We start from the raw sequence: 18,733 nt of genomic DNA, 5'->3' as shown, positions 1-18,733 counted from the left end.
TTAATTACGGCGGCCAAAACGGACGTCCTGGCAATAAATGATTCCTGCACTCTAGCGGGTAGAAGTTAAACTAATATGGCGGCAACACCAACTAACAGACGAAAAACAAGTCGAATCCAATATGGTGGCTGCAGCAGACGAAAACAAGATGACAATGACGTCATTCCGACTGACGTAATATCTGCCTTGGTATAGTGTTGGGAGGTGAGTCTGCCGGTGGCTTCAGTGGAGGAAGGATCCATCGCCATTTTCAAACGATTGTCCTCACTGAGTTTGAATAGAGAATTCCATGACGTAAGTGCGTTTTTAATTAAAACTTTCCTAGACAATTTTACTATGAATTAAAATTTTTTTCCTGATTTTATGCTCAAAAACACGAAATATATTTATGACCGAAGTTCTTTTTATTACAATTTATTAAATTAATTTTTTATAAATTAAAAAAATTTTCTGTTAAAATCGGATAATATTTATGGATTTTCAATATGGTGGGCGTAACGAAAACTGCAACGTTTCTAGAATCCAAGATGGCGGGTGTGACGTAAGCGAGATATTTTATTAAAATTTTATTTAAATTATAATTAAAATTGTGTTCAATTTTTTAATTATTATATTACATTTTCACTCTCACCTAGAATCAAACCAATTACATTATTAAGTAATTTTTTATATTTTTTATAATTTTTCTGAAATATTTGGTCAAAAATTCAAGAATTTCATGTTTACAGTCAAGGTCATTAAAGATGCCCGCCGTGGCGTCAAAAATCCAAGATGGTGGATGTCGTCTCTGGATCCACACTCAGAACCCAGGTGCCGGACATACATTTACATACTACTTACAAAAAAGTGAATTCCACTCAGAAGGAGTCGCGGGTGAAAGCTAGTCTCAAGTATTTAAAAAAAAAACGCGCGGCGGGAAATCACGAACGTGATGATAGCGTCAATGACGTAAGCTAGTGTACATTTTGTGATGTACAGACGTGTTTACGGACATTAAAATTTCGCGTTTTCAATGATATCTAGGATAGACTCCCCAGTCCTTTTTATACTCAAGAAAATGCCTGTTCATTGGCCACCGACTAGTGAGACTTCTCAACTTGGTAGCCTGTGTGGGATTCGGTTATTATTTAGTTGTCAGGTTATTTCCATTGGCCAAGAGTACCCGCTAAGACTAGAGACCGGAAAAATTCGCAGATTAATTTTGCGATAGACTAGAATTCAAATAATTACACCTTTGCGCCCCTTCTGTCACTGGTTCGCAGTTCATCTGGAGTTACTCTTGGACAATGAGTGACCCCTCAATCAATGAAGTTTCGTATCACAGGCTTCCTCAGTCGAGACGTCACGCAGGTTCAGCCCCCCAATGAGCAGACGACAATTGCTCGAGTGTGCAGTGTATCGTGCAGACTATCGTAGAGGTCATTTAATCTGAGAAATTTTTCCTTTAACTGCAATCATCTGTTCTAGAGCGAGGCGGCCCGGTGGCAGGACACTGCCGCGGGACTAGCATGCCAGAGGACACGGCGTCCAATCACGGTCCCGTCATTCTAAGTTCGGCTTACCACGGTTTTCCCAAGTTGGTTACTTTCGATAGGACATGCGGTGTAATTTTTTGTTTGGAAATTGAACAGAAATAGTCATGTAAATTACATATGTTTGTAAAATTGTTCATTTACATGACCACAAATGAATCACTAAAAATTAATTATTCGCAGTGATACTGGGTCCGGCATTTATGCTTTGTGTTCTCCCGGTACCACCAATAGTTAATTTTATATTTAAAAAATTCCCTTAATATCTTTACAGTCTTAACTGAACACATAATAAGCACAATACAACAAAATATAGTCCAATAGTTAAATATTCAAATATATTCTCCATTTTATAAAAATATGCTTGAATGAAACATCAATTAAATATAAAAAAATCATGCGCCATTTCTCTCTCGAAAAAAGTATTTCATATATGAAAAAATAATCATAGCCATGTAATGTACAAAATTAAAATATATTTCTTGTAGTATTACAAACTATTTCTTGGTACGTGCTTTCCAAAGAAAATTTTTGTAATAGTAAGTTCAAGATCAAGGTCAAAGTTCAATGCCAACAGTCGAGGTCAAAGGTATGGTGAACAAAAAATTACACTAACATGGCGTCAGCGCACTTTACCATACGAAAACATGATGGTGGTCTCCAGCGGACGAAGACAAGATGGCGGACATAATACCATACCAGCTCACGATATATACCCTCGTATTGGTGGTGGGAGGTCAGTCTGCAGTCTGCAGGTGGCAAGAAGGATCTGTCGTTTTTTTATATTTTTTGCTATTACAATTTTTGAACCAAGGAAGTGAATCGATCTAATCAATTAGTAAATAAATAAGTTATTTTTTGATGAATTTTGAACTTTTTTCATTAAAATCGATAAATAAAGATGTTCAAGATGGCATCCGTAACGATAATTGGTACAGTGGTGACATAATTCAAAATGTCGGGTGTGACGTAAGATGTTTTATTACTTTTTATTGAGAATTTTTTTAAATATATTAATCAATTACTAGTTAACTCTCACCGGGAATCTAATCAAGGACCGAAATCGTTTAAGTAACTAAACATTTGAAGTAGGCAATTTTTAAAATATTTTTTGGAATTTTTTCGGAATTTCTAGCATTAAAATTATGGATTTTCAAGATGGCGGCCGTAACGAAACATGCAACGATCTAGAATACAATATGGCGGCCGTAACGAAAAGTGTAACGATGACAACATACTCAACTTAGATGTCGGGCATAACGAAACATGCAAAATTTATATAATCCAAGATGGCGACCGTAACGTAATTTGCAACGGTGGTTTTTAAGTTAAATTTTATTAAATTTTAATTACTTTTATAAATTTTAGAATATTTAAATTAAAATAGGATAATAATTACTGATTTTCAAGATGGGGGGCGTAACGATAATTGCAACAGTTACGTCTTAATACAAGATGGTGGTTCTGTCTCGAACAGGCGAATTACAATTCCAAACATGCATGTTATTTTTATTTAAACCTTATTTAATTCTCAGTCTGGTTTTTGTCTCGATGGCAGTGCGGTCAAAGGCGTATGTTTTTCAACCTAGAGGTCAGAGCTGCAATGGTTCGAATCACAGAGCTTCCAATGTATTTTGCATAAAAAATTAAATTTAAGATGTCGATAAGGGCAATATTAGGTAGGTAGGTAGGTAATGGAACATCGACCTTATGTGATGAGACAGAGCGATGCTGGCGCTCTCTAGGAACAAACAGCAGAAACAATGTCGATGGTATCCAAGATGGCGGCCTCCAGTGGAACAGAAAAAAATCAATATGGCGGGCGTGAAGAAAATTTCATCATGAGTGAGTGGGGCGCTCGATTTAAAGATGGCGGATCCAAGATGGCGGGTCCAAGATGGCCGCGAAGGTCAAAGGTCAAGGTAAAGGTCATCCAAGATGGCCGCCGTGACGTCAGAATCCAAAATGGCGGACTGTCTCCTCGCTCCTCGCGCCTGCGCCTGTGCCCGGACATTCATTTGTATACTACTAGTCTATCATCAAAGAAATGCAAATGTGTAAATATTTGCAATCGCCCTTGTGACTAGAAAAATACACGAACTTTGCAGGTCTCGTTCATTCATGACTAGTCAGTGGGTCTGAAATAATGAGAATAAACTTTCTGTACCACTGAACGTCCATAATTCGCCTTAACTAGAGACATGTAAATTTTGCGAAAAGATTCCCATACCAACTCTGTGTTAAAACACTGTAGCATTATCTATGTTTTGCGATTGGTTGAGGTTGCTAGAACACCAATTACAATAATTCCAAGTGGAAGCAAATATGCCCTGAGTGGTTTCGGTTTAATAGCTTTTATGGCTTCTCTTGCTGACGGCCGCCAATTATAAGGAAGAAACAACTGGAAACAACTGCAGTCTAACGAGTGTTCAGATGTTTTTCCCGAAAAATGCCTACCTCTATCTATAACTACAAGAAGAAACTACAGTGTTTTGAGAAATATCTTGAAACGCTATGTTTTCATGAAAAACAGCTGTGTTTATGCTTGCGATTTTTTCGTCGATCAGAGAGAATAAGAAAAAAAACAGTCTGTTTGTTCCTAATGACGGGAGCAGATGCCATCTCTCAAAAATAGCAACTGTTTTGTCATGGAAAAACTTACTGTGTTCGTCTGTGCTGAAGTCGCTGTGTTTTCCAGAATCTTAGTTCAGTTTCATCGCTGGGTTCGTCTGTGCATCGCTGTGCTGTCTAGGCATTTAACATTTGACATCGGCTGATTTTGGCATGTTCTGTTATGTGTTCATCTCCCTTTTCCATTCTTGACTTTTGTGTCTGTGGTAACAGTGTAAATAGCAATGGCTAGTGACCTGGAAAATTCGCGGATTTATATCGCGATAGGCTAGAATCCAAATACGTTTAACTTTTTGCTGCTTTAGTGATTGGGCCACAGTGTATCTGTAGGACTCTGGGCCAATTAAAAATCTTCATCAAATGCAGTATCGAGTCACGAGTATCTCAGTTAACATATGTCACAAGTTAGTAACCAATGAGAAGATGTATTTGGCCCGCGTGCATAGAGGATGAAGGAGTCTGTCGAATATATCATTGAAATCGCGAATTTTTCCGTTGTCTATCAATGGCGCATTTCTATTAAACTTTGAATACGATAATCAATGTTTAAAATATGAACGAAGTGTCTCGAAGCCTATCAGACAGTCAAATTTTAGGGCGATTAATCACAATCTCTAACAATTTTGCTAACAATTGACAGGAACTGGAAAATTTCGCGAGTTGATTTACTTCGAGGCTATAATTTACAGCCCTCTGCGTACTCGAGAAAATGTCACTTGGTCATTGGCTATTATCCTGTGAAACGCATGCAAGCAATTCTTCCTTTCTCGGTTGAGAGTTTATTATTGGTCAAGAGTCCTCTAGATATACTATAAAACAATAGCGGAAGCAGAGCAAAGGCATTAATATTCGAATGCTAACTTTAACGAATATTTCGCTGATTCATTTACAGATAGGTAACAGTTTTCAAGAAAGGTTACCTTTGTGCTGCTTTTTGCTGTTCGGTAATATTTTAGCCAATGTGAAACCATGAACAAAAAAAAAAGGAAGCACATTAAAAAAAATAGGTTGTCTGTAAAGTCGGTTTACGGACAATAGTTTAACGTGACGTCATAACAAAACATTGATGAAATGATTGCATACTTTTATGAATAAAATTGAATCATTTTTATTGAATTATCACTATTTTGTATGGATACAAAGAAGGAGTGAAATGAAATCTGCAATTTAATTGATAAATTTACTTTTATTTGCACTCATTAATTCAAATATGTTTATTACTTTAACGAAGAGATTATTTAAACTATAACTTTTATACATGTTTGCTAATTAACTTCTTCCAATCTGTGTTATTCTGTTAAGGATAGGACGATGATAGGAAAAATAGGAAACGAATGGGAGTGTTTCAAGTTTAATGTGCCTCGAAAAAGTCAAATCGATGGTTGTTCCAATCGAGTGGAAGAGAGATAGATGCGGCACAAACGTACAATGAGAGTATTGGGACACACCGTAACGGGACACTTTTTCGTGCGTGCAGCCGGCGTTCATGGATTTATTAGACGTTGTCACGTCAAAAAAAAACTAATTAAAAGCATTAAAGATAAGACCTCTTACAAAACAATAGCTAATGAACTGGTGACATTTACCCAAGTACGCAGATGAGTGTGGCTTCCATCCTACGGGTCATTAAATTTTACTGTCCCTAACGATCGATCGTTACTTACAGCCACGATTACTTCAGGATTATTTGGGTAGCAAAGCAGAATAGAAGCATACACACATCTGCTTCACTTTTATGATTTGACTACAGTGCTCTTTACACACCATTGGAGACCCTGAGCCAGTTAAGAATCAGACCAAGTGGTTACTCCGTCATGTATAACCCGCCAAAGGATGTGACCTTGTGAAGGGCCTGCCACATTCGCGCAGTCACGTCTGTTGAATTGTCGGAGTTGATGGTGCAGATGCGGATTTGGCCATTGATTGGTTCCCAAAACCTATGACGTCAGCCGCTGATAGAACAGTCGCGTGGAGCGGATCTGTGTGACCAGAGCTGGCGAACTTGAACTTCCAAAGTCACACAGGTCAAACAGTCTCATCTGCATCCGACGTCACGAAAAATATTCGCCTATGAGAAACATAATGAGGAGAAACAACCATTTCCAAATAAATTTTCATTTTTAAGTTTTTTATCATTTCGTCGTGGGTACCTTTTTGTTTGCATTTGATTTCAGATTACTGTAGTTCCTTTGAAACGGAAAACGAAGTACTCGAAAAATAAATCATAAACGTATACAGCCATGGGAATAACAATTTTTGCCCAAATTACGTTAAATACGTATATAAATTTAAAAAAAAATACTTACCTAAATTCTTTTACTCTTATTTAGTATAAAATATAAATATCTTAAACAATCAACCGTGCTGCGCTCTGGGTGTTACCACATGAACCAGATGCGCCAGACAGTGGATGCGACACTCTACTACAGAAAACGTGTCAGACAGTATGGTCGGCCAATACAATCAGACAGCTCAGACAGACGTGACTGCATGACAGTACACTGCAAGAAATTACAGTAAATTCAGGCGTCTTCAACGAAGAATTTAACTCAAATAAACGAATATATTTACGTAATTTATAATAGCTCAATATTCGTACAAACTAAGCCTTATTTAGATTTCTTAGTTGTATTTTTCGTTCTAAATGAAGTTAAATACACAAATGGACAAAATGCGTGTGTTCTTGCTGTAGAATTGACCAGATTTTATGTTTCCTAAATACACCACGATAACATTTTGGATTCATGTTTCAAGTAATTAAACTCAGGGTCTTTAAATTTACGATGATAGCAGTAAATTTACTAAGATCTCTGGATAATTTGTAACCAGCGTTCTTCGTTAATTAAAAATGAAATTTTTGAAGTTATACTTCCTTAGGCTTGTTGCGAAAAAATAATAAGAGTGAATTTTTACGATGCGCGTGCACCACGCAAGGAAATTTTCACAGTATAAAAAAAGGGAGAAAACAATGTTACATACAAATAAAAATTATTTATTTGTTTTTAAATCATACACTTAAGTGATTGATTTAAAATACTGGTCCACATTATTAAAAATATTTTTTTTTAAGATTAGTGATATAAATTGTGTTTATAAACTTTTAACAGTGTATTTATATAAGTGACGTTATTTTTCCGTATGTAAGCAATAATTTATTTGGATTATAAATATTAAAAAAAACATTCCATTATTATTATTTAAAACTAATTAAAATTAATCATTTAGAGTAACCTTTCACATATTTATTGATTTACATTATAAATCAAAATTAAACTCAATTTTTATATTTTAAATAATTAATTTCATACACATGTTTATATTAAAAGTGAATACAGAGTATTTATTTAAATTTGATTGAATTTATACTTCACCAAGCCCTTTTATTATTTAATTATTATTAAATATTTGCATGCAAAATTAAAATTAGTTTTTTATTACAACTAGTAAGTATAACTTCAAATGCGCGTACAGAAGTAAACGAAACTTTTTTTTATAATGTGGCAGTGGCCTTTATCGACCAGTGGACACTCCAAACAGTTGATGTAGTGAGATGAATTGTTGGAATGATGGTTGATCGCGCTGTGGTTGCAGGCACATGGGCGCGGGGGCGGGCGCCGGCGGAGAGACGAAGTCCTCGTCAGCGCGGCTGCCGCAGCCGCAGTACCTGCTGAGCACGAGGCCGTCGTGCGCGCAGATCTCCGGCCTGTCCCCGGGCCAGACCAAGCTGTGCCAGCTCTACCAGGACCACATGCCGGGCGTGGGTAGGGGTGCGCGCGCCGGCATCGCCGAGTGCCAATGGCAGTTCAGGCACGCGCGCTGGAACTGCTCCACGGTGCAGGAGGCGTCCGTGTTCGGCGGCGTCCTCAGGATAGGTGAGTGTCCTCCCCTCACGTCCACAGGCTAGGTGAGTGTCCTCCCCTCACGTCCTCAGGATAGGTGAGTGTCCTCCCCTCAAGTCCACAGGCTAGGTGAGTGTCCTCCCCTCACGTCCTCAGGATAGGTGAGTGTCCTCCACTCACGTCCACAGGCTAGGTGAGTGTCCTCCCCTCACGTCCACAGGCTAGGTGAGTGTCCTCCCCTCACGTCCTCAGGATAGGTGAGTGTCCTCCCCTCAAGTCCACAGGCTAGGTGAGTGTCCTCCCCTCACGTCCTCAGGATAGGTGAGTGTCCTCCACTCACGTCCACAGGCTAGGTGAGTGTCCTCCCCTCACGTCCTCAGGATAGGTGAGTGTCCTCCTCTCACGTCCTCAGGATAGGTGAGTGTCCTCCCCTCACGTCCACAGGCTAGGTGAGTGTCCTCCCCTCACGTCCTCAGGATAGGTGAGTGTCCTCCCCTCACGTCCACAGGCTAGATGAGTGTCCTCCCCTCACGTCCTCAGGATAGGTGAGTGTCCTCCTCTCACGTCCTCAGGATAGGTGAGTGTCCTCCTCTCACGTCCACAGGCTAGGTGAGTGTCCTCCCCTCACGTCCTCAGGATAGGTGAGTGTCCTCCCCTCACGTCCTCAGGATAGGTGAGTGTCCTCCCCTCACGTCCACAGGCTAGATGAGTGTCCTCCCCTCACGTCCACAGGCTAGATGAGTGTCCTCCCCTCACGTCCTCAGGATAGGTGAGTGTCCTCCCCTCACGTCCTAAGGCTAGATGAGTGTCCTCCCCTCACGTCCACAGGCTAGGTGAGTGTCCTCCCCTTACGTCCTCAGGATAGGTGAGTGTCCTCCCCTCACGTCCACAGGCTAGGTGAGTGTCCTCCCCTCACGTCCTCAGGATAGGTGAGTGTCCTCCCCTCACGTCCTAAGATAGGTGAGTGTCCTCCCCTCACGTCCACAGGCTAGATGAGTGTCCTCCCCTCACGTCCACAGGCTAGGTGAGTGTCCTCCCCTCACGTCCTCAGGATAGGTGAGTGTCCTCCCCTCACGTCCACAGGCTAGGTGAGTGTCCTCCCCTCACGTCCTCAGGATAGGTGAGTGTCCTCCCCTCACGTCCTCAGGATAGGTGAGTGTCCTCCCCTCACGTCCACAGGCTAGGTGAGTGTCCTCCCCTCACGTCCACAGGCTAGGTGAGTGTCCTCCCCTCACGTCCTCAGGATAGGTGAGTGTCCTCCCCTCACGTCCACAGGCAAGGTGAGTGTCCTCCCCTCACGTCCTCAGGATAGGTGAGTGTCCTCCTCTCACGTCCACAGGATAGGTGAGTGTCCTCCCCTCACGTCCACAGGCTAGGTGAGTGTCCTCCCCTCACGTCCTCAGGATAGGTGAGTGTCCTCCCCTCACGTCCTCAGGATAGGTGAGTGTCCTCCCCTCACGTCCTCAGGATAGGTGAGTGTCCTCCCCTCACGTCCACAGGCTAGATGAGTGTCCTACCCTCACGTCCACAGGCTAAATGAGTGTCCTCCCCTCACGTCCTCAGGATAGGTGAGTGTCCTCCCCTCACGTCCTCAGGCTAGGTGAGTGTCCTCCCCTCACGTCCACAGGCTAGATGAGTGTCCTCCCCTCACGTCCTCAGGATAGGTGAGTGTCCTCCTCTCACGTCCACAGGCTAGGTGAGTGTCCTCCCCTCACGTCCTCAGGATAGGTGAGTGTCCTCCCCTCACGTCCTCAGGATAGGTGAGTGTCCTCCCCTCACGTCCACAGGCTAGATGAGTGTCCTCCCCTCACGTCCACAGGCTAGATGAGTGTCCTCCCCTCACGTCCTCAGGATAGGTGAGTGTCCTCCCCTCACGTCCACAGGCTAGGTGAGTGTCCTCCCCTCTCGTCCATAGGCTAGGTGAGTGTCCTCCCCTCACGTCCTCAGGATAGGTGAGTGTCCTCCCCTCACGTCCTCAGGATAGGTGAGTGTCCTCCTCTTACGTCCTCAGGATAGGTGAGTGTCCTCCCCTCACGTCCACAGGCTAGGTGAGTGTCCTCCCCTCACGTCCTCAGGATAGGTGAGTGTCCTCCCCTCACGTCCACAGGCTAGGTGAGTGTCCTCCCCTCACGTCCACAGGCTAGATGAGTGTCCTCCCCTCACGTCCTCAGGATAGGTGAGTGTCCTCCCCTCACGTCCACAGGCTAGGTGAGTGTCCTCCCCCCACGTCCTCAGGATAGGTGAGTGTCCTCCCCTCACGTCCTCAGGATAGGTGAGCCCAGCGAGACCACCCGACCTACACTTCACGGTCGCCAGTAGCTGCAACTTCACGATAGCCATGTCTTTATGCTGCTTCAGCTACTGCACTGTTTAAATTTTCACATTCAATTTCTGAAGAACGCTGGTTACAAATTATCCAAGGATCTTCGTAAATTTTCGGACACTTACTTTGAATATGAATCCAAAAGAATATTCTTAGTATATTGACAATACATATATAAAACGGGTTATTTGTACAGTAATAGAACGTTTATTTTGTCAAGGTGTGTGTTTACCTTTTAATTATTACAAAATATACAACTCGGAAGTCTAAATACGGAGTAGTTTCTTCGAAGATTCCGTTATTTGAGATTACAAAGAACTCTTCGTTTGTTTGAGTTAAATCCTTCGTTGAAAATTCCATAGGTGTACTGTAATTTCTGACAGTGTGACTTATAGTTTATCTGGAGGACTTCGGACCAGTAAGATACCCTCAATACCATAAGTATATATTGCACGTTACATAGTTGAGACGTCTCACTAGTCAGCAGCCAGTGAACAGCTGACCTGCCCGAGTATGTAGAGGATCGTGAAGTCTATCATGGAGGTCATTGAACCCGCTAAATTTTCAAAGTCCCAAATAACGGCTTATCTTCTTTCAGCGAACCATGGAATCTCATCAGTGCATTAAACGCGTGCTCATCGGTTAGTTCAACTACGGCAAGAAAAAAAAAATGTTAAACGACCATTAGAGGTGATGATTCATCGCTGAAATGTTTAGCGCCACGGTAGTCTGCAATACAACGTAACTTATTATTGTTCTTACGGTTTTATTTAACATGACTTTGTTATTTAATGATTAATCATGGACTTTCTGTAGTGATGTCCCTGTTTAGAAAAATTGACAAATCTGTGTAGATGCTAAGGCGTGATCTTCCTTATCCTTCCGACACAAAGGAGCCTTGGGATAGATTTTGGGGTTACAGGACGCTGTAAAGTAGAGGGAGGGCGCCTGGGACGACTTCAGAGGAAGACGAGATACCGAGTAGACGCGAGAGCGAGTTGTAAATTTAAAAATAAGTCACGTGCCCTTTGCCCGGCCCGCTCCAGTAGGAGGAGGCCGGGTCTCCCTGGATTATTTATGCTCCCTCTTTCATTACCGGAGCCGTGGGCGCCTGGTTTCGTGAGTCGGAAACATTTTCTTCCCCGGACCCTTTCACCGCCCCCCCCCTCCCCGCTTTTAAGGACGAACCTGGCGCGTACCAAAAAAAAATTCGACACTGTTTATTTATTTCGTAGTTGCGAGGAGGGAAGCATAACAAGAAGCCGCCCCGCAATTATCAACTTCGTGGAAGGTGAACCGATTGGTCGTAAATTTCCCCTCGCAGGCTGCAGCGCGGTCTTGCGGCTCCCTTTTAAATTCGGTTGTTAATTAAAAAATTTATTGGCTGTTAGTATATATATATTTTTTTTTTTTTCAGAATAGCCGTCACCTGGGGGTGTCGATATCGGGTGGAATAATGGTTCCAGATTTGTACTGGGAGCCGTTGTGGATGCTGCTGCTGTAATTCCGATACGTTGATCTGATTGCACGCCTGTAGAAACTGTTCCATCGGAAATTAGTGATAACCCACTGGTTGTTTAAAACTTATCACATCAGTGATTTCTGCTCATTTTGCGTTGAATTTCCTAACTCCAACTTTTGATTCTCATTGATATACACGTCTTATATATTGAATTTTACAACCATAGCCACTAATTCTCAGTGATTGCTACTTATTGTAAAGTAAATTTTATACTCTAAACCACCGATTCTTAGTGATTTCCATATATCATGAAACTAATTTAATAATATCAACTACTAATTTTCTGTTATTTCTTCTTATTTGTTGGTAATCGAAAGATTTTTTTGGCTGACGTTTTAGTGAAAATAATTTCATTAATAGATATAATACACGTGTTCTTAATTAAAGTGTATCCTAAGGTGTTTTTCTCACCTGTGACCCCGATGTAGAAATGAATTAATGAAGTTTGAGCTTTACATATTGACATCAAGATCATTGAAGACATTGAAAGATGATGAGGTGCTAATGCAGCTTTGACGGAACGAATGGGTGGAGGAAACGAGAGCACCCCGATAAAAAAACACAGGCGCATATGTATACTCCAGCCTCATATGCTTTCCTACTGGCTAGTTTCTTACTATAGACCCTCCCCTTCTTTCGAGTCGGTAGTTGTGTTTTGTTTACTCTACTGATATTTGGTAGTTGACTGGTCCGCAGTAAATCATCAAAGAAATGCTAAGGAAAATTTTTTTGCAATCTTCCTGTGACTAAAAAGAATTCGTGAATTTACCGTGTCTCTCTATCGTAGTCTTATCTCTATGCCTACACCGGAAAGGGTGTGTAGCAACATGCAGCTAGACCTAATTTTTTAAAGAATCTGTCTGTATAAGCATTGCTTACAAATTTTTTATTGTACGTGTTTGTAAAATAAATACCTAATATGTTCCGGTAAGTATTTTGGATGACAGACTATAGGTTCGTTTTCCGTGCTTTCAACAGCTGGGGGATGCGTGTAGTTTACCTTCTGATGTCCTATTTTCTAAACATTTCTTTGTGAAAATCGCGTAAGAAGAAAATAAAATAAAATAACTAGTACAGCATGTTAAGTTCAGTTCGTACAAGATATTAGTGGGCTCTTGCTGGTAGTCATTAAGCGTTGATAAAATTCATCAGTGTCGCAGGTTAAAGACAGAGTTCACGACCAGTGTTGTTAAAAGTACTCGGAAAAAGTAATTGGGTTCAATTACAATTACTGTGGTGATAATGTAACTAATCACAAATAAAAATTACTTTATATAGAAGTAATCAGTAAAATTACAATTACAATTACAATTACTTTCCGCTACCATTTTAAAACTAACCTACGATTCAATTTTTTTACACTTTGTTACGTTAATAAACATACATACATATATGTTTTCTTAAAAAAAAGATTTCATGTAATGATTAAATTTATTATCTTTAATTAAATGAATAATATTTGAGGACAAATTTGCTTGAATAACATCAAAAGACTTCATACAAGTAGCTACTTGTAATAAAAGTAACACTCTTTAAATTTTGAAATTGACCTTACAAAACAATTGCATTTTAAAGTTCTCATCAGAAAGATTCCCTCTCTTGATGGCAAAAACATCTTTACCAACACTAAAAACACGCTCAACGGGAGCACTTGACGGTAGCGATGTGTTAAATTTTAAAAATGCAGATTTTAGGATAGGGTAATGTTGGAGACACTGCAAGTCACTATGGATCTTCATTTTTGATCATAGATGTTGTGCATACGATCGTAGCACTACAAGCGTAAAATTATAAACTTTACTAATACAAAAATTGTATGATCTTGTTCTTAATTGTATTCATTATACTTCCGAGAATAAAAGTAACGGCAAGTAAATATAAAGTATCGATTACCTTAATGTATCGATTACATTTAATGTTATGTATTCCGATTACAAGTACGAATTACATTTTTTAAATGTAATTCGTTACAAGTATAAATTACTTGAAAAGTAATCGTTACAAGTAATCCGATTACTTGTAATTCGTTACTTAACAACACTGTTCACGACTAACCTCTCTCCGTGCACTATGAGTCTAGAGATAAGGAAACCCGCGAATTTAACGAAGTTTTAGTCATCTGTTCAGTTATCTGTTTTATTTATGGCGGTTTATTTAAATGGTGACTGGGTTGAAAGTCATTTCACCGTTCATTTTCTCACCAAGCTAGACTAAACCGTGTTATTCATAATAAAGCCACTTTGGTGTGCCTATTGACCGATACCGATGTCTTGCACTGGGTTGTACACGATTGGACTATCACTTCCTTCTTCTTTGTTTATCACTTTCCCATGATCGTCGAGGGCGTGTAAAGAAAACGGTGGTCAAATCATAAGTGAACCAAATGCACATGTGTTTCAAGTCTACTTCACTGCCATGCGCCTCTACCGATTGCAGAAGCTGTTCAAACACACATGGGTTGTGAAAATTGACTTGGAGTTTGATAAAAACGGCGAAATTGCCGGGCCTCTACATATGTATAAATGTCCGTTAGCTACGAGAGGTGTTTTTTTAAAGTAAGTGCCGTTTGAGAATTCGGCCGCTGCAGCGCTGCGGTCATTATTCCACGCATGCAGACTGTGTATCTGCAGCTGTTGGCAAGCCACAGACGCCATTATGGAAACATTCGACCGTGTTTATGTTTGTTTGCGAGTATTTGAAATTCCTCCGCCGACTGAGAATGCCCCCTACTGTGAAATACGCGCTGTGATTCGTAATCTTATTTTTAGTGCTAAAGGCATGAAAGCGGCTTAAATTTATCGTCAGATCAGTGAACTGTATGGAGAAAAAATTATGACTGATGGAATGGAATGGAAATGGGATATAGCTTTTAAAGATGGCTCATGATGAGGAACAAAGTAGGCAACCTTCTATCATTACCGTCGATTTGGTGCAGAAAGTTGACGAAAAATTTGAAAGAGAACACATATTTTGCCGCAGTGGTTGTTAAATAAAGCGACAGACTTCTACGAAGATGGAATCCAAAAACTGGTTGTACGATACAATAAGTGCCTTAATATTGGTGAAAGAATGTAGAAAAGCAGATTACGATACCTGCTTTTATGTAAAAATAAAATTGTTTAAAATGCGAAATGTATTAAAGCTTTTAAACTTGCAAGCAAGAACGCAAACCTGAAGAATTCTTAGGTTGGAAAAGGTTGGGGTGGGGAGGGTGCGAAATTTGTGACCTAAGGGTTTTGCTCGTTGCAGTAACGCCATTGGCGTTGTCAATATTACGATAATAATCCCTGTTCCACAGTTACGATTTACTTCACAATGAGAGGGCTTTGAAATCCTTGGGGGGGGGGGGGGGGAAGGGCTGCGGGGTCTAGGTCCACGCTTGTAAGTATGCTTCAGACCAGCGGCTGAAGAGCCGTTCGCGTCACGGCGAGACGCGCAGAGCTGCACAAGTGGCCGAGAAAAAGACGTCCTCGACGTAGGGCAGCGCGACGCGAATGGCGAGTAGACACTGACAAGGATGGGGGGAACCTTGGCTTGTTCATGCTTTAAGCGGGCAGGATAAGCACCGGAAAAAAGAGGATGGCCCAGAAGAAGAGTCGGGGCTGGGCAGAAACTTTTTTTTTTTTACCATCATGAGGTTGTTTGAGTTCTTTAGACGCGAGGTTCGCATTAGATTTGTACCCACATCTGAAATTTGGCGATGGGTGACTGAAATTTCGTCACCCACGCGGCTGTCAGTCAGCTCCTGAAACTTACAGATTAAGAATACAACTATAGCGCAGATCGCCGCGTCACGCAGTCCTCACAGCGGGGAAGACCGCGGCTCGGAGGGGATTGGGGAGACCACGGGATGAAGAGAGTTGCGCTACCGCCTCGCGAGCGACTGTTATAAATAGTCGGTGTCGGATCTGTTCCGGTGTCTCACTCCCTTCCCCCCCCCCCCCCCCCCCATCACAGCCAACAAAATCTCACTCACCCTCATTTTCTTTCCTTGCGCCCGACGAGCGGCGAACATCAAGGGCGCGGGGCGTGGTGAGTTACGACCTCTGGGGAGTCGCCCTCCCACTTCCCACGACGACGGAGTCTGCTCCCGTCGGGAGGAGGTGCGCTTTCCTACACTCACAGTCGATTAGGCTTCAACCACCAACCTGCAAGCTCGTGCAGTTCAATAATGGGCGAGATATTAAAAAAAAAAAATAGCGTGTTACACGTGTTCCTGTTTTATCGTCTGTGACTTGTATACAAAGACGTAGTCTGGGAGGGTCAAGGTGGTGTCATAGGCCCCTCTATAGAGATAAATTTGTATTTCTGTAATAATGAAACTCATTAACCAGCTAAAAATGACTCAAGTGTGGCTCAATTTTTGGCCTTTGAAAATTCACAACGAGACAGAAGCCGAGTCACTAAACATTTATGAGAAGTATTTACCTTTCATAAGTAGAAATTCTTATCTAACAATTTCACGTTTGGAACAAGCACTGAAAGGTCAGCAGATAGCCTAAAATTGAGTTTTAAAGTATCATTTTTTCTTTATATGGGGAGGTATTCCAATACCCCCAATCCCCCGGAAACAGGTCTTCTATACAAAATATGTTCTTATAAATCATTTTGGAAATCCTGACTACTCCAATGCTCGTATGCTCACAGAAAATGCATATTCGAGGACAACTATTAATGTTTTTAACTTTCAATTTGGCTATCCTTACGAAATGAGACTATAAATAAAGCTAAAATTGTATGAAAAGGCGTATAGGCTTCGGCCTGAGAAGCACTTACAGTCTTCCCTAACGTCAGTCGAGCATCGAACGCGGATGGATTTTGGTGGGAGTTGATTGATCTGTGTGATCAACCACCGTGGCCAGACGTTTTAAAGTGCGTTCATTTACTGCCAACCCTTGTTTGACCAGCAGCCGTCGTTTGTTCGACGACATCGATACGAAATTTTAGATAGTTTTTTGGTTGATATTGCTCATTCAAGTATTGTTTTTGGGAACTTGAAATATTTCAAGAGGCGAATCCATTGTTTGAATTGTGATGGGTTTTATACAAGTCTCTAACAGCCTAGTTCGTTTCCTAAGGTTGATACTGACTTTTTAAAATCATATTTTTGAATTGTATATCTGCAAAATAATTAATACTATATTAAATTAAACTGCTTTTAAGAGAATAGTGTTATAATTCTTCAGAGTTCACCACTCTATTAATTGAACGTTAGTTATAACCCTTTACCTTTACAAAGATAACAGATGATGACACCTTATTGCACATAGCATTTTGGTCATCTGACGTCAGGGATATTTGATACCATTTAATTGATATTTATAACGTAACCATAAATATTTCTCATTTTTTCAACTTCCTAGGACACTCCGCTTATTAGTTACGAGAGCCATGCGTAGGAAAGTTTCAGGGTCAGTTATAACAACGCCTGAAACTAGGCTACACTTCGTGCGTGCTGAGGCCATATTTGACTGACCACTAAAAAATGCCAGACAGTTGGTAGTGGAGCGAGCATTTCAAAGTTAACGTGGGAGAAATTTCCTCAAATGCAGCAATATTGAATTTGACTGAAGGCTTGCCAAAAGTAACCATATTTAATGTGTATCGAAAAATGTGACTCATAATATACTTGGAACAAACGAGCAACAAGAACAACATATTTTCCGTTCTGCATGGCTGTTCCTCGGGATGATAAGTTGGAATGCGTTTCTTCGTTGTAGCAAAGATTTTATTTAATATATTATGTTCCATCCATCTGAAAACAAATCAGCTACGGCATAAGAGTTTTTGCATAATTAATAACAATTAACTTTTTTTTGTTCATTTATTTGTCAGTGCAGGAGTCGAGTTTTTAGGCCACATTGTAGTTCCGTAACTGAGACATTATTTTTTTTAAATCTATGTTTATTAATTTTTAATATAAATTATTAGAATATTTTAACATTTCTGAGAAAATGAGGGTTTCAAGCTTATTTTGGTAGGTTTAGAAAGGTTTACGGAATAGAATGCTTTGAAGGGAAGCATTTTAATGAAGCTTATATCTAGGTCTTAAATGCATTTTTCGAAGATACGCACAATTACTACGGCGGTAAACATTTGATATTTTACTGAGCATGGTCTGCTCTACCACTGTGAAAAAATTCAGCTTTGAATTCATTTTCCCGAGGATATCTACTTTATTTCCTGGACTACAAAACACGCCAGACAGTTGGTGCTGACGGACCGTACTGATGTGTTGTAGCGAGCATGTCGAAGTTCGCGTGGGAGGAATCAGCCGAAAGGCAGCACGCTGAATTTGACTGGATCCAAATGTGCGGAAACAAAGTGACTAATGATGTACAGTCGGGAATTGAACGAGCAATAATAGTATTGTATTTTCTGTTCTGCCTGATTGTTGCTCGGGGCAATCAGTCGGAGGGCGTTTTTCCGTCGTAACAGTCTCACGTGAAATAAATATTTTGCTAGATTGTACTTTAATTTTTGTAAATGATACTGAAATATTTTTCGTTTATCCTCTCACAAGTAAATATTTTGTTGTGGAACAATATTTTATGGTGTTATTAAATTTACATATTTAATTCTCTTTAATTAATATTTTTACAATCCTGGCAGTTGCGGTATTCAAAACTGTTTTGTCTACGTCTGCCTTATCGGGTCGGCTACACAAAATACACCGAAGCACTTTGAACCAGGCGTGACTTGACGTGAGTTCTCTGAGGCCAGCCAATGAACAGACGGCACTGCCCACAGAACGGTGAAGGCTAGCGTAGTCCTGAGGGCGTGATTGGTGAGATGCAAGTCCCGGGCTCGATTCCTCTCTTTTGTTTATATTGCCTTCCGCGGTGCGAACATTTGTACATTTACATGAAAACAATTGTATCACTAC

At 40.8% G+C, this 18,733-nt stretch overlaps 1 protein-coding gene across 1 annotated transcript in view; it reads left to right on the top strand.

The window, feature by feature from the left end:
• The first annotated feature begins 943 nt into the window (after positions 1 to 943).
• LOC134531319 (protein Wnt-5b-like) overlaps positions 944 to 18,733 on the top strand; it is a 151,716-nt gene continuing 133,926 nt past the window's right edge. Inside the window, exons 1-2 of the mRNA XM_063367014.1 lie at positions 944 to 948; positions 7,755 to 8,035. Coding sequence (XP_063223084.1) covers positions 944 to 948; positions 7,755 to 8,035 — 286 coding nt within the window. The remainder of the gene's footprint in view (positions 949 to 7,754; positions 8,036 to 18,733) is intronic.

This window comes from Bacillus rossius, chromosome 3, assembly GCF_032445375.1.
Source record: "Bacillus rossius redtenbacheri isolate Brsri chromosome 3, Brsri_v3, whole genome shotgun sequence".
In the NCBI taxonomy this organism is placed as follows: Eukaryota; Metazoa; Arthropoda; class Insecta; order Phasmatodea; family Bacillidae; genus Bacillus; species Bacillus rossius.
Note: the sequence above shows the minus strand (reverse complement) of the source record. Positions and strands in the feature narration are given on the sequence as shown.